Source organism: Nannospalax galili, unplaced genomic scaffold (genome assembly GCF_000622305.1).
Source record: "Nannospalax galili isolate Female #2095 unplaced genomic scaffold, S.galili_v1.0 scaffold2927, whole genome shotgun sequence".
Classification (NCBI taxonomy): domain Eukaryota; kingdom Metazoa; phylum Chordata; class Mammalia; order Rodentia; family Spalacidae; genus Nannospalax; species Nannospalax galili.
The window spans coordinates 923,682-936,566 of NW_008355812.1; the positions used below are offsets into that span (position 1 = coordinate 923,682).

At 48.0% G+C, this 12,885-nt stretch overlaps 1 protein-coding gene across 4 annotated transcripts in view; it reads left to right on the forward strand.

Moving 5' to 3' along the window:
- Nucleotides 1–12,885, forward strand: part of Tbc1d14 (TBC1 domain family member 14) — a 110,892-nt gene that overhangs the window by 77,013 nt on the left and 20,994 nt on the right. For all 4 annotated transcript variants that reach the window (XM_029556486.1, XM_029556487.1, XM_008853811.3 and 1 more), the window contains 3 exons: nucleotides 1,400–1,506; nucleotides 6,678–6,758; nucleotides 8,997–9,091. In XM_029556486.1, the coding sequence (XP_029412346.1) occupies nucleotides 1,400–1,506; nucleotides 6,678–6,758; nucleotides 8,997–9,091 (283 nt within the window). The remainder of the gene's footprint in view (nucleotides 1–1,399; nucleotides 1,507–6,677; nucleotides 6,759–8,996; nucleotides 9,092–12,885) is intronic.

The window sequence follows — 12,885 nt, forward strand, 5'->3', positions numbered from 1 at the left end:
ACCAGGGGGAATTACTGATTTGCAGCCTCAGGGCCTCTGCATGCCCCATCCCCCGGGTCTGCCCTGCATGGAGCCTCTTCATCCTTCTCAACTTTCCATGTTCTTAGCCTTGCCCAGAGAAAATCTTCCTGCCCCGCCTTGTAGACGACGTCCTCCTGGAGTCCCCTAGCTCAAGCATGTCTTTCTCTCTGAGGGTGGAAGCTGCTCGTCTTTGATGTTGACCTGTGATGTCAGTACAGAGAACATACCGCAGAGTCTGGCAGCTGTGGCAGCCTCACTCCTGAGGGTCAGCTCTATGTTTTGTTTTCTTCCAGCATGGCCGGCACAGGCGGGGCCAGTGTGGGAGCAGCAGCGCTAAGGTGCTGGTGGGCAGCGTGGAGGCCTCTGCTCTTGACCACATGGTGCCATGCTTGGGACTCACTGACGCTCACTTGGTCTTGCTCTCGCTACAACGGCCAGATGACCTTTTTGAGGCTCCTCTAGGAAGCTGTGCCAGGCCCACAGCGCTTTTCTAGACCTTGTTCCGTCAAGGCTGAATGTTGCCCGGAAGCATCGAATGCTTTCCTTAAAATGAGACCCAGTAGCAAGTGCAGAGGTTCTCAGACTCTTGCTGCCTGACTTGTGGCAGCTGAGTCCATAGTGGACGCAGCCTGGATGCGCACAGCAGTTGCAGTTGGCTGCTGACTCCTCCAGGCACGTTGCTGGACAATTTATATTTACCTTATATACTCCTTACTGCGGCCTTGCAGGGAGGTGTTAGCCTCTGGATTTGAGAGAGCATGGTTCAGAGAAGTTGGCTGGAATTGAGATGCAGCCCAGAGCTGGTGTGCCCCTCCACACTGTATTGGGAAGCACATGGGAGCTGGTGCCGATACACTTGGCTGGGCTCTGACAGTGTGTTTGTTACAACCTGAAAATCTGAATGGTGGTGTTGTTCAGATGTCCCTGATTAGCATTCCATGGACAGTTGTGTGTGGGTCACCTGTTTCTGTAGGCTGCCCTGTGAGGCTCCTTGGATACTGCCTCCAACTCTGTAAAGAGCTACCTGGCATTCCTTACTGATACCCAGCTGTTTGCAGTCCTGCAGGAGGCTACACTATTTCTTGTGTCTGTTTTCTGTTTGGAAAGTCCTTCTAGTCCTTTATGTATGTAGACCGCTTACTGGTTACTCAGAACCTGGTGACTTGGCTTGTCTGGTTTGTGGTGTTCCCCCTCTATCCCCTGCAGTACCTGTTACAGCACTGGAAGACCAGATTTCTGTAGAACTGGGAGGGTGAGCTCCCCAAGGGAAGGGGTGGGGGCGTTTCCTTAGCTCCTGGTGCTGTCGGGTAAGGCATGTGTACAGATGAGCCTTTCTGATCGAAAGCAAACTCAGAAAATTATGCTTCCATTTGTTCAGGTGGTCCTCTAGGAAGGTTCGAGACTTATGGTGGCAGGGAATCCCTCCGAGCGTGAGAGGCAAAGTTTGGAGCTTGGCCATCGGTAACGAGTTGAACATCACCCACGGTGAGTGGCTTGAATGATCCTAGGCCTTGGGGTCCGCCCTGGAGTTCTGGGACCTCTTCTGTCCCTCTTGCCATGTTAGGGAGAACAGCATCCACTGCCATGAAGCTACCATTGAAAGGCCAGGCGACTGTTCTCTATGAGTGGCGATTGAAAGGCAGGTGCTGGGTGCTTCCATTTCCTGAGGGTTTGGAGCAGGTCTCCTGAAGAGAGCTGTAGCAAACACGGGACTCAAAGTCTCAGTTGGGTGGAGTAGGCGTAGCCTCCCATCAGAGTCCTGCAGAAGGTAGGTCTTGATCAGACATAGAAGGGGAGGTGCTGTGGTACTTGGTGTGCTTTGCTGTTTTGTGGATTTGTTTCCCCAGCCTTAATGAGGACAACATACCATGCTAGGACTGCAGTCCTTGGGGCCTTAGCATGTGAAGTTTGAGGGACTGAGATCTCTGCTCACAGTTCTCAAGTACTCAGCTCAGTAGTAGAGTGCTTGACTAGTGTGTGCAAGGCCCTGGGCATGGTGACTCATACCTGTAATCCCAGTACTTGAGAGGCTGAGGCAGCAGGGTTGAGTTCAGAACTAGCCTGGGCTATAGAGTGAGACCCTGTCTCCAAAATAAAACAACTGCCTCCCCTCCAAATCTCTCAAGTGCTCAGCCTGCATGCTCTCTGCCACATCAGCCCAGATTTACTTCCTCTTGTGTTCCTGCTGCCCTGCTCTGGTGTCGGGGAGATGGTGCCGGGATTGCACAGACTAAACATGAAGCTGAATGTGGGGGTGGTTGCTTTCTCACTGTTCCCTCCCAGTCTGGGATGAGCTGCTAGGAAGCCGGGTCTCTCCTCCTTGTTAAGGCTCCATTCCTGCCTGTGCAGTTGAGGGCAGTTGCTTTACTCTGGTGAAGATGTTCAAGTCTAAAGCGGCTTGTCTTTGCCTTAGCTCTCCACGTTATTGTGTTCACGTGACAGCCCGGCTCCTCCCATGACTGCAGCTTTTTCCTAGGCAATTTTGGCATCTTGAGTTATAGAGTGGTCAGTTAGGTGGAGACTGGCTTCCATCACGGAGGATGGCAGGGCAGTGAATTCTTCTCCAAACTTTTTCTGGCTAAATCTGTACCTGCCAAAAACTTGCTTTAAGATCTTTATGTGGGAAGGTGTATAATGTTTTAACTTGAAGAAGTAATTCTTAAAAAGCATCCTCAGAAGTTGAGGTTGAGAAAAGCTACCACGCATTTACTGGGTTATGTTCTTGAAATTCTTTTTGTAAACTCTGTCAAAAGACCTGTGTTACCAGTAAACTAGATGCAGGTGCAGTACTGTTTTTAATTTTTGGCATCTCACTGATGCCAAATTACTTACTTACATTAAAACCGCGATGGACTGGCTGATGGTAGATGTTACTCAGCAGCCTCCTGATCACATACAGGTCTCAACATCTGTCTGTACCTTGACACTGGCACACTTCGTGTACTGTGTGTTTGTCTCCATCAGTAACTGCTTTCTGTCAGCTGTCCCCACTACAGTGTCCTCAGGAAGTTGGGCCTGTGTACCTCCATCTGCTCTGTTCCTCATGGCCAGCCCAGTCTTCTGTTTGCAGCAGGCTCATGAACTGTTTGTCTAGTGAATGTACGCTCCTTATGGAGCCTTATGGTCTCTCCAAGCCAGTCTTAAGACAGTGGTCTTGCATTTTGAGTGCCAAGCATCAGCTTCTGTTCTCTACCTTCATGTCTCATTGGCTGTGGTGGTGTCGGGCAGGTCTTGGTGTGCATATTTTCCACTCGAGAAAGGTCAGGAACCGTGCCCCATACCTGTGGCCAGTGTGTGGAGTCAGGGTTCACATTCCTTCCCAGGCTGGTTCTGAAGTCTGCGTTTTGACTTTGTAAGGCCTAGAGGGTTTTTTTTGTGTGTGTGTGTGTGTGTGTGTGTGTGTGTGTGTGTGTGTGCGTGCGTGTGTGGCTGTACAATTGGAAACTTAGCTAATAGTACAAGTAAAACTTCACCCTTAAGCAGGCAGGTGACTCATGTCTGCAGTCCCGGCACTGGGGAGGCTGTGTCAGGAGAATGGCCTCAGGTTTGAGGCCATTGTGGGCTACACAGTGAGGACCAATCCAGCCTGGGCTGCTACATAGCCAGACTGCCTCAGACAGCAACAGACCAAAGCATAAGCAACAAACCCTGTTCTTAGGGTGGCTAGGCTCATACTTTGAAAGTAGGCCTCAGGGTGCTGGTGAAGGACTGAGCAGGTAGGTGTTCGTGCTCTACACAGGCCTAGTGACCTGAATTTGATCCCTGGAACCCACATGAAGGCGGAGGGAGAGAACAGACTCCAGAGTTGTTCTCTGACCTCCATATGTGTTCTATGACATGTGTGTACCCCACCTCACCCCATCATACAAACATGCACACACACAATTATAGTAAAAAAATTAATTCTTTTCTTTTTATTGGTGTTTTTGACACAGGGTCTCCCTGTAGCCCCAGCTGGCCTGAACTCACAGAGCTCTGCCTGCCTCTGCTTCCTGAGTGCTGGGGTTAAAGGTGTGTGCCACCACGCCTGGCTAATAGTAAAATTTTTTAAAAAGAGAGAAGTTGGGGCTGGGGGTCTGAGGTGAAAGTGTAGTAACTGTTCTACCTCCACAACCCCTGCCTCCAGTGCAGCTCGGGGAGACGGAGCTCTGACTCTGACTCATTCTTCCCCGAGGCTGCCAAGTTCCTCACTTGTGATGTGGAGCTCTGGTTGTCACAGGCAATAGACGTGTTTTGTTTACCCCACCAAAATGACAAAACTGGTTTTGAGCTCAGCCTCAGTTTTAGACCAAGCCTGACTTACTCTAAGAGTGAACTTTTAATGCTACTGTCAGGTTGGACTGCATCAAGTTTCCAGTTGTACAGAACAAAACTCTAGGGAGTCTATCAGAATATGAACTTCAGAATCTGTCAGCCTACCTCCTGGAAATGGAGCGGGTAGAGGTTCCAAACTGGATACTCTGGCTGCCAGCTCTGACACCTCTGCACTTCCATGTACATTGGCTTTCTGGATAATGGTACAGTGTTGTGTTTCATAACTGCACCCTCTGCCATGGCAGGCTAGCATAGATTGTGCGTGTGGTAGAGTTTTCATAAGGCTAGGACTGGATCATTAATTGCTTATTGGATTATAATAGAATTAATAGAATTTGAGTTCTGTTTTAGTAAAATATCATGACTACAGATATGTTCAGTTTTATTTTCCAAAAGTGATTGACTATCTGAAGATACTATCCTCAGAGACACAGAGAATCAGGAGGCTGGGACTCATCAGAGGCACAGGAAGCCCGAGTGGGTAGGGAACTGGGTGCTGAGAGGTACATCTAACCAAGAGGCTTGAGGCATGGATGTACCCAGGGAGCCTCTGTGCATGCACCCAGGGAGCCTGTGTGTGCTGGTCAGGTTGTTGTGTCCAGGGAACCTATGTGTGCTGTCAGGTTGATGTACCCAGGGAGCCTCAAAAAATTTTTTTTGTTTGTTATTTTTATTTTATGTGTATGAGTATATTGTCTGCTTGTGTGTCATGTAATGCTCACAGAAGTCAAAAGAGAGTATCACAGTCCCCTGGAACTGGAGTTGTAGATGGTTGTTAGCTGCCATGTGGGTGCTGGAAATTGAACCCAGGTCTTCTGCAAGAGCAGCCAGTGTTTTTAACTGCTGAGCCGTCTCTCCAGCCCCTTCTTTGTTTTTTGAATTCTCCTCACCATTTAAAATTTTAAGCATTTTTTGCAGCTTTCTATGCTATGCTCCATCTTCATATCATCTTCAATATTGTGTATGAACTTTAGAGCACTATAATTAATTTTACCCAGTTCTTGACTGTTTGATGTCGTGAAAGTGTTTTATCAATGTTGACTGTGTGTAAACACTGTCTTACACACACCGAGTCTCCTTAGTAGAGGAAGAGATGTCTTTTGGGGGCATTTGCATTTTAAAAGAACATTTTTTTGAGGTCCGGCTCTTTGGATGACTGCATATAGTGGTGACGCATCTCAGATTTTGACCCATCTCACCAAGACTTAGGTTTCCTGGCACTATTTCATATGGCCACAGGTGGAAAGCTGGAGGTACACAGTTACGGACCATAACTATGTTTATGAATATTGCTTTTCAGCATATTTTTCTGAATATAGATCATTTGCTCATACTTTCTGCATACAGCCGTTTATAGATCATCTGCTCATACTCTTCATGTATACAGCAATATTACTGCTGAGTTTGTTGCAAAGCAGCCCATGAAATTAGTTTTTTTTTTTTATCTTTTTCAAATCCCTCTATAATGTGTAACTAAATGTTTTTAAATAATTAAAAAAAAATTTACCATTATATTTTTCGGATTTTAGACTTTAGGGATTTCAACATTTAGTATTAGAGCATTTGGGATTGTTTTGTGATTAGGACTCAAACCCATTTGAAACCAGATAGAGGCTGCTCACCTCTCCCTCCGTCCATAGATGATTTATTACGTTCTTCAGTCCTTGGGCCATTTGCTCTGGATACAGAGGGGGAGTGAGAGAATTTCACCTTCTGAGAGGTAGATCAATCACAGAAGTCCGAGCAAGATAGGGATGGTTTGTAGGGGCTATCTACAGAAGAAAGTACCAAGTTCAGTGACAGTGTGTGTAGGCTTCCTTTCTAAAATATTTATTTTTATTTATTTAATTATTTATTTTTTGATCTTTTTAAGACAGGGTTTCCCCAGCTGGCCTGGAACTCATTATGTGAGATCCACCTGCCTCTGCCTCCTGAGCGCTGAGATTAAAGGCATGTGCCACCACCCCCAGCTCATTTTTATTTTATGTGTGTAAGTGTATTGCCTGATGTATGTAAGTGTACTTATGTGCAGTGCCCGCAGAGGTAAGAAGAGGGCTTCAGATGGGATGGTTGTCAGCTGCTATGTGGGTGCAGGGGATCAAGCCCAGGTCCTCTGCAAGAGCAGCCAGTGCTCTTACCTGCTGAGGCATCTCTCCAGCCCTCGTCTTCCTTTGGAATCACTGTGTCTTAAGATAGTAAAAGTGCTTTCAGGCTAAGCTGGGAGGAATTGTGAATATTCTGTTAAGTGTGCCCTGGTTCTCTTTGGTGAAGGAGATAGTTATGTTTTGTTTGCTGTTGGTAAGGAAACATGCAGGTAACTTACCTAGAGGCTTTTCTTTCAGAGCTCTTTGACATCTGTCTTGCTCGAGCCAAGGAGCGGTGGCGGACCTTCAGCACCGGAGGCTCGGAAGTGGAGAACGAAGGTACAGCCCACTCTGAAGCCTGGGGATAGCGCTTCCCTCCCAGAGCGGAATTCACCGCACTTACAGGGCAGCTAACAACTGTCCGTAACTCCAGGCCAGAGGATCCAACAGCCTCTTCTGTCCTCCGCAGGCATTGCACGACATGGGTGCACTTTCCTACATGCAGGCATAACACGCATACACACAAAATAAAAATAATAAATAAAATATTAAAAGATGGAAATTGCTTCTAAAAGAAACAGAACCCAGAAGTTCCTTGAGAGGGTTTGTACCCTAATGTGTGGTTGGGTGCTCACAACCACCCACTGCTGCCCACTGCCATTCCACTGTCTGCTTCTGTGAGTCCAACATTTGTAGTTGCACACAAATGTTATCCTGCAGCGTTTTTCTTTCTGTGGCTGGTTTATTCACTTAGCAAGTACCTGCATTAGCTTGGAACCCTGGTTCGTTGAGTGCAGGCTCCAGAGGTGACAGCCCTGCACACCTGCTAGCTAGCCTTTAGCATTGCCTGCTATGCGGAACTCGGCTTCTGTGGTTAAGCAGCAGGCCTTTGTAATGGTCTTCTGTGTTGTCTCACGTGGTATTGGAACTAAAAAATATATAAAAGATGGTTTTCAAATGTTTGAAAATATTCCGTTCCCATTTTTATTTTTTTAAGTTGACACAATTGAGGGCTAGAGAGATGGCACAGCAGTTAAAAGCACTGGCTGCTCTTGCAGAGGAATTGGGTTCTGTTGCTGGCACCCAGCTGGCAGCTCACAGCTGTCCATAACTCCAGTTCCAGTGGATCTGACACACCCTTCTGGACCATGGGCATTGCATGCACATGGTACACTTACATACATACTAGCCAAGCATACACATAAAATAAAAATTTAAAAATTAAAAATTTTCAATTTACAAAATTGTATGACGTTTTGAAGCATTTATAACTTTGTGGCATGACTGAATCTAGCTAGTTAACATACACAGGACCTTACATAGACCTCCTTCTTCCCTCCCACCCCCTCTGTCTTATAGTGCTGGGGCTGGAACTCAGTGCTTACCTGTGCTAGGCTGGCTTTCTGTTACTGAACTGTAGCCCTAGTTAGGTTTTGTTGTTGTTGTTTTCTTTGTTTCTTTTTGTTTTTTAAAGACAGGGTCTCACTTCATAGCTGTTGCTGGCCTGGACCTTGATCTGTAGTCCAGGCCGGCCTTGAACTCAAAGAGATCTGCCTACCTCTGCCTCTGCCTCTACCTCCTGAGTGCTGGGGTTTATTAAAGCTGTGAGCCCCATGTCTGGTCTTAGGATGCTTTTTAATGGTAAGAACACTTTGCCTTTCTTCTCTTGGCATTTTTCAAGGATACAGTGTGTAATTGACTAGAGTCGCTATGCTGTACATTGGAACTCTGAGGATACTCCTCTTATCCGACATTTTGCGTCTCTTGACCAGCATCTCTCTTGCTTTCCCCCCTGCGCTCCTGTGCCGAGTGCCATTCTGTTGCCTGTTTCTGAGTTCAGCATTTTTACATTGCACACACAGATGTTATCCTGCAGTGTTTGTCTTTCTGTGCCTGGTTTCTTCCCTTAGCATAATGTCCCCCAGGCTCATCCATGTTGATGTCCTTCCTCTGCAGTCCCATGGGATCCATTGTGTTGGCACCTTTTGATCCATTGATGCTGATGGTTGTGCAGGTTGATTCATTCCTTGTCTGCCATGCACAGTGCTGCGTGCACAGTGCTGCCATATACATAGACGTGCAGTTGTTTCTTCAGCATATTGATCTCATTTCCTTCAGACACACACTCAGGCGTGGGATTGCTGGATCAAATATAGTTCTGTTTTTATATTTTTGAGGCAACACATGCCAAATTCTTAGCAGAGATTCTTCAGATTGAACAGTAATTTTTTTTTTTTGTTATGATTTTCCTGAGTTCATTCGTGTGTATTTCCAAGTTGTACTAGTTTTCCTGATTGTTGTTGATGGCAAGTAATATCAAATTAGATTTTGGTTTTTCAACTCTAGAAGGTAATCTGATGGTGCTCTGCCTTGGCTGGTACCATCAGGTGTTTTGCTCCCTAGAGTGAGAGACTGCATCTGCTGTGCTCTCTCTATGAAGGTGGGCTTTGTCTTGTCAAAGTGTAATGGGTCTGTACGTCCAGAGGACTTGTCTCTGCTCCACGCTGTAAAGCTTCAGAGCTGGTAACAACCCTCTGTCTGTGCTGAGGAGTATAATGACTTTCCATCTTTTGACAGATGCTGGGTTTTCAGCAGCAGACAGAGAGGCCAGTCTGGAGCTTATTAAACTGGACATTTCTAGAACATTTCCTAATCTCTGCATTTTCCAGCAAGTAAGTGGTGGCAATTTGTCATGAGTGTGTTCTGTTTAAATTTCATACACGCTGAGCTGCATATATTTGTAGTCATGTTTGGACAGTTTGATTTTGGTGGGAAGCAGGCTAGGTATTGCTGACATTACATTTAGATATTTTAAAATGAGTGTAACATCCTTTCCAGTAAGTATTTCTGTGGCTGTGCTTCTGTTTTAAAGGTAATTGGGTCCTTTTTGCAAGTGAACATGCCAGAGCCCCGGTAGGTGACACAGGGCCTGTGGGTGGACTGCATTGTTGGAGAGTCCTTCATGGTCTTCTCTTTTTAGGACTGCAGGCAGCCAGGTGCCCTTGGTAGGATCATGCAGGGGATTTCCAGGGATCAGTGCAGCCAGTCTGGCCAGAAAGGGGATCCTCACAGCCTGGGTGTAGCCAGCATGGGTGGCTGAGCAGAGGTGGTAGGGTTTCTGAGCAGGTGGGCCAAAGCCAGCTGTGGGAGGCAGGGCAGAGATGGACCCTTGTCTTTGGATGGCAGGGGGGCAAGAGAGGCATCTCCTTAGTTGTCAGGCAGGCCAGAGCAGCCAGCGGTAGATTTCGGAGTCCTGAGCAGACCTCTTTGAAGGCCTTCTGTTTTGGGGGCCAGGAAATGTGCTCAGCAGTGTCCTTTGAACCCCCTTCCTGTGTGCTAGCTGTACTGCCAGTTCTCTATTGTCTCGCTGTGTCTGTCCCTTCCCCTTGCTTTACTTGAGAACCTAGTTTTGCAGGTCACCTCACCAGCTGCCTTCAGCTCTCCTGGCCATTTTCTTCATTTCTTTATATGCAGAGCAGTTTCAGAATCTCCAGCAGTACACTGTGGTGCCCAGGTTGCTAGCTCGAGCACACAGTGACGAACTGGGAAAGGGTGGTATCACAAACCAGGACAAGTTGGTTAAATGGCTGCAGAATGAACAGGTCCAGAGACCCGTGGTTCAGGCGACTTGGGAGGAATGTGGTTGGGCCAGGCACTCTGGTAGCACAGGGGAGGCATTGTCCATTCCTGGTGGGTAGGGGATCAATGAGGAGGAAGGAAGCACTCTTGTCTGTGCATAGACTAGGTTTGATTAATACACTGTCAGATTCCAAGCAGAGGCACAGCTGGGGCAGAGTGTTTGGGAACCTGTGTCTCTGTAGAGAGAACCTTGCAAAAATGAGCTTGGAGGACACAAGTCAGCCAATGCAGCCTCCTTTGAGGGGTTTCTCTGTCCTGGTGGATGCAGAACTGGTAAGGATCGCTCCTCTGTAGAGCAGGGCACTCTAGCACTCTGGTTTGTGATGGAGAAGGGGGCAGCAAGTGTAACATGCCAGACATTGGGGTGTAGCCAGCTTGGAGGGCAGCACTAGCCTGAGTACTAGGGGTGCCTGCCCAGGGGAGGGGTGAGAGGGGTCTTTGGGTTCTAGAGACGGGGCTACAGCTGTATTGATTCTAGAGGACAAACACGGAAGCCTGGGTGTGGAGGAGCATAAGACAGGGTCTGTGTCTTGCCAGTGAGTAGCGTCCCTTGTCTGCCCTGCTCCTCCTCTGTGTTCCCTCCCTGCTCCTCTGGCCTCTGCCTCTGCTTGGATCTGTGGTGTTGCTGAGGTGTCCTGGGTGGACCGAGGGCAGGATGAAGTATCTCTGGCACCTGGTGGCGGCTCCGTTCTCCTTGATCTCCTGTTTCTCGATTCACCAGGCAACATTTGCATTTGAGTCTTTGGGAATCCTGCAGAAGAGGAAGGGGAGGGAATTCATAAAGCTGTCCAGAGGTTCGGTCTCCTGTCTGCCTCATAAACCCTGGGAGTCCTGCCCTGGCTTGGTGGCAGCATGGACCCAGCAAGCAGCTGTCTTTGGAGCCCTCCTCTCTTCCCGATGGATCGCACCTTTTCTGCTTTTCCCCTCCCAGATTATTTCCATGGGCCGCCATCCACACCATACTTTGCAGCCCCCTCTTTGCCCCTCAGAGTTGCTCCCTGGCCTTATACTTAGAAGGAAAATGTTTTCTGCTCTTTAAATGCAGTGACCTCCTTACGTCTCACTGAGGGTTCTCCAGCTCTGGAGAGGGCATAGGTGATATTCCTTTATGAAAGGCTTTGACTTTTGATCTCAGATTTGGATTTGATTCTGATGGCCTGCTTGTTAGCATTTGGCCTCAGGTAAAGCAGTCAACCTCTCTGACCTTCTCTGCTCATCCTGGGGATGATCAGCAGCCTTGCAGCGTTGTTGACAGGGAAGCCTGCAGTGCTGTACTCAATAGTATCTTTATATTTGAAACTGAAAGACAATGGGACCCAGGGCTAAAGACTTCACGTTAGGCAGCTCAGAAGTGGGGATGTAGGAGACAGAATTGTGGGAGTCTTCAGGAGCAGCTTGCTATTCCTGGTCTCTCATTGCAATGTGGGATCCCTCAGCCTGCCAGAAAAAAGCTTAGTAACCTTTTTCATTAGCAGCTATAATGGGAAATCGGAGGACGGCTGGCTTGAAAAGAGGTAGCAAGTAGAACTGAGACCACAGCTGGGCAGGCTTTCCAGAACAGCTCTGAAGGGTTCCTGGTGTGCTCGTGCTCAGGGTGTCTGCGGTCAGAGGTTCTGGGATGCATGGCTCACCCCTCAGGGTGAGGGGGCCGTAAGAGCCTCTGAAAGCCCTGCAGAGGCTGAGGCCCAACTTCACATTCGTTGGCCCCGATGACTTCCCCTGGAACACGATCCTGGAACTCAGCTTCAGAAACGTTGAGCTGGACAATCTCCTGGTGTCTGTCTGGGAGCAGAGGGTGACTCTGTGGAGGATACGGGCTCTGGCCTCCTCAGTCAACGGGCCTCAGGGCTCTCAGTTTCCAGGGTGGATAATGTTGAATGTGAGAGCGGAGGGGAACTGAGAACAGAACAAGAGAAGGCATTAGGAAGGTCTGGCAGCAGCGTGAGGAGGGTCGACTTACAGGGTGGAAACCTTTACGGGAAGATAGGTACAGTTCTTCTATTCTGTCTCAGATCACGTGGACCCTCTTCACAGTCACTCTAGCCCTTAGGGTGGCTCTTGAACCCGCCACCACAGTCCCCAGCCTTGTATGTTGCCTTTTTATCCTCATTGGATTTGTGTCATTGTGATTTGAAAGTATTCTTTAATTTAGTGTCTTTATAGGTGAGAATATGTGTGTCTCTACTCGGAGCTGTGGCACATACCTGTAATCCCAGCACGTAGGAGGCTGAGGCAGGGGGTTTTAAGTTCCAGGGTAGCCTAGGTTACACTAACCAGCCTGCAAACAAACAAAAACAAAAAAGTGATCATCTGGTCTCTGGCATTCCTTTGTAAGCCACCCAAAGGTACTTGTGGAGTGACTTCCGAGTCACATGCCGGAAATAATGTTTATTCCCATGATAACTGAGGGCATGTGGTAGATTCAGACAGTAGGTGCCTCAGGTGGACCTCGCTGAGGGCGTGTGGTAGATCCAGACTGTAGGCGCCTCATCTGGACCTAGCCGGTGTCTCTGGCACACTGAAACAGAATGAAGCAGCTCTGGGCTTTCTTCTGTGTTCAGTTAGGGGGGAAAATATATATTTTTGGAAATAGTTGCAAAGCAAATGGAAATCATAATAAGATGGGAGAGCTGGGAGAGTATGTAAAATAAAATGGAAGCTCCTAGGAGCTAAGACTCAGTGCATGTTCCTAAACCATCACACAGAAAGACGCAGAGGAGCTAGAGGATGGCTGGCGGGAGGAGGGAGGCAGAAAGGGCTGTAGTAGTTGTGTGCACAGCTGAGTCTAAACAACCTTGTCACCTACCTGCTCTGAGGAGCCCTGGCC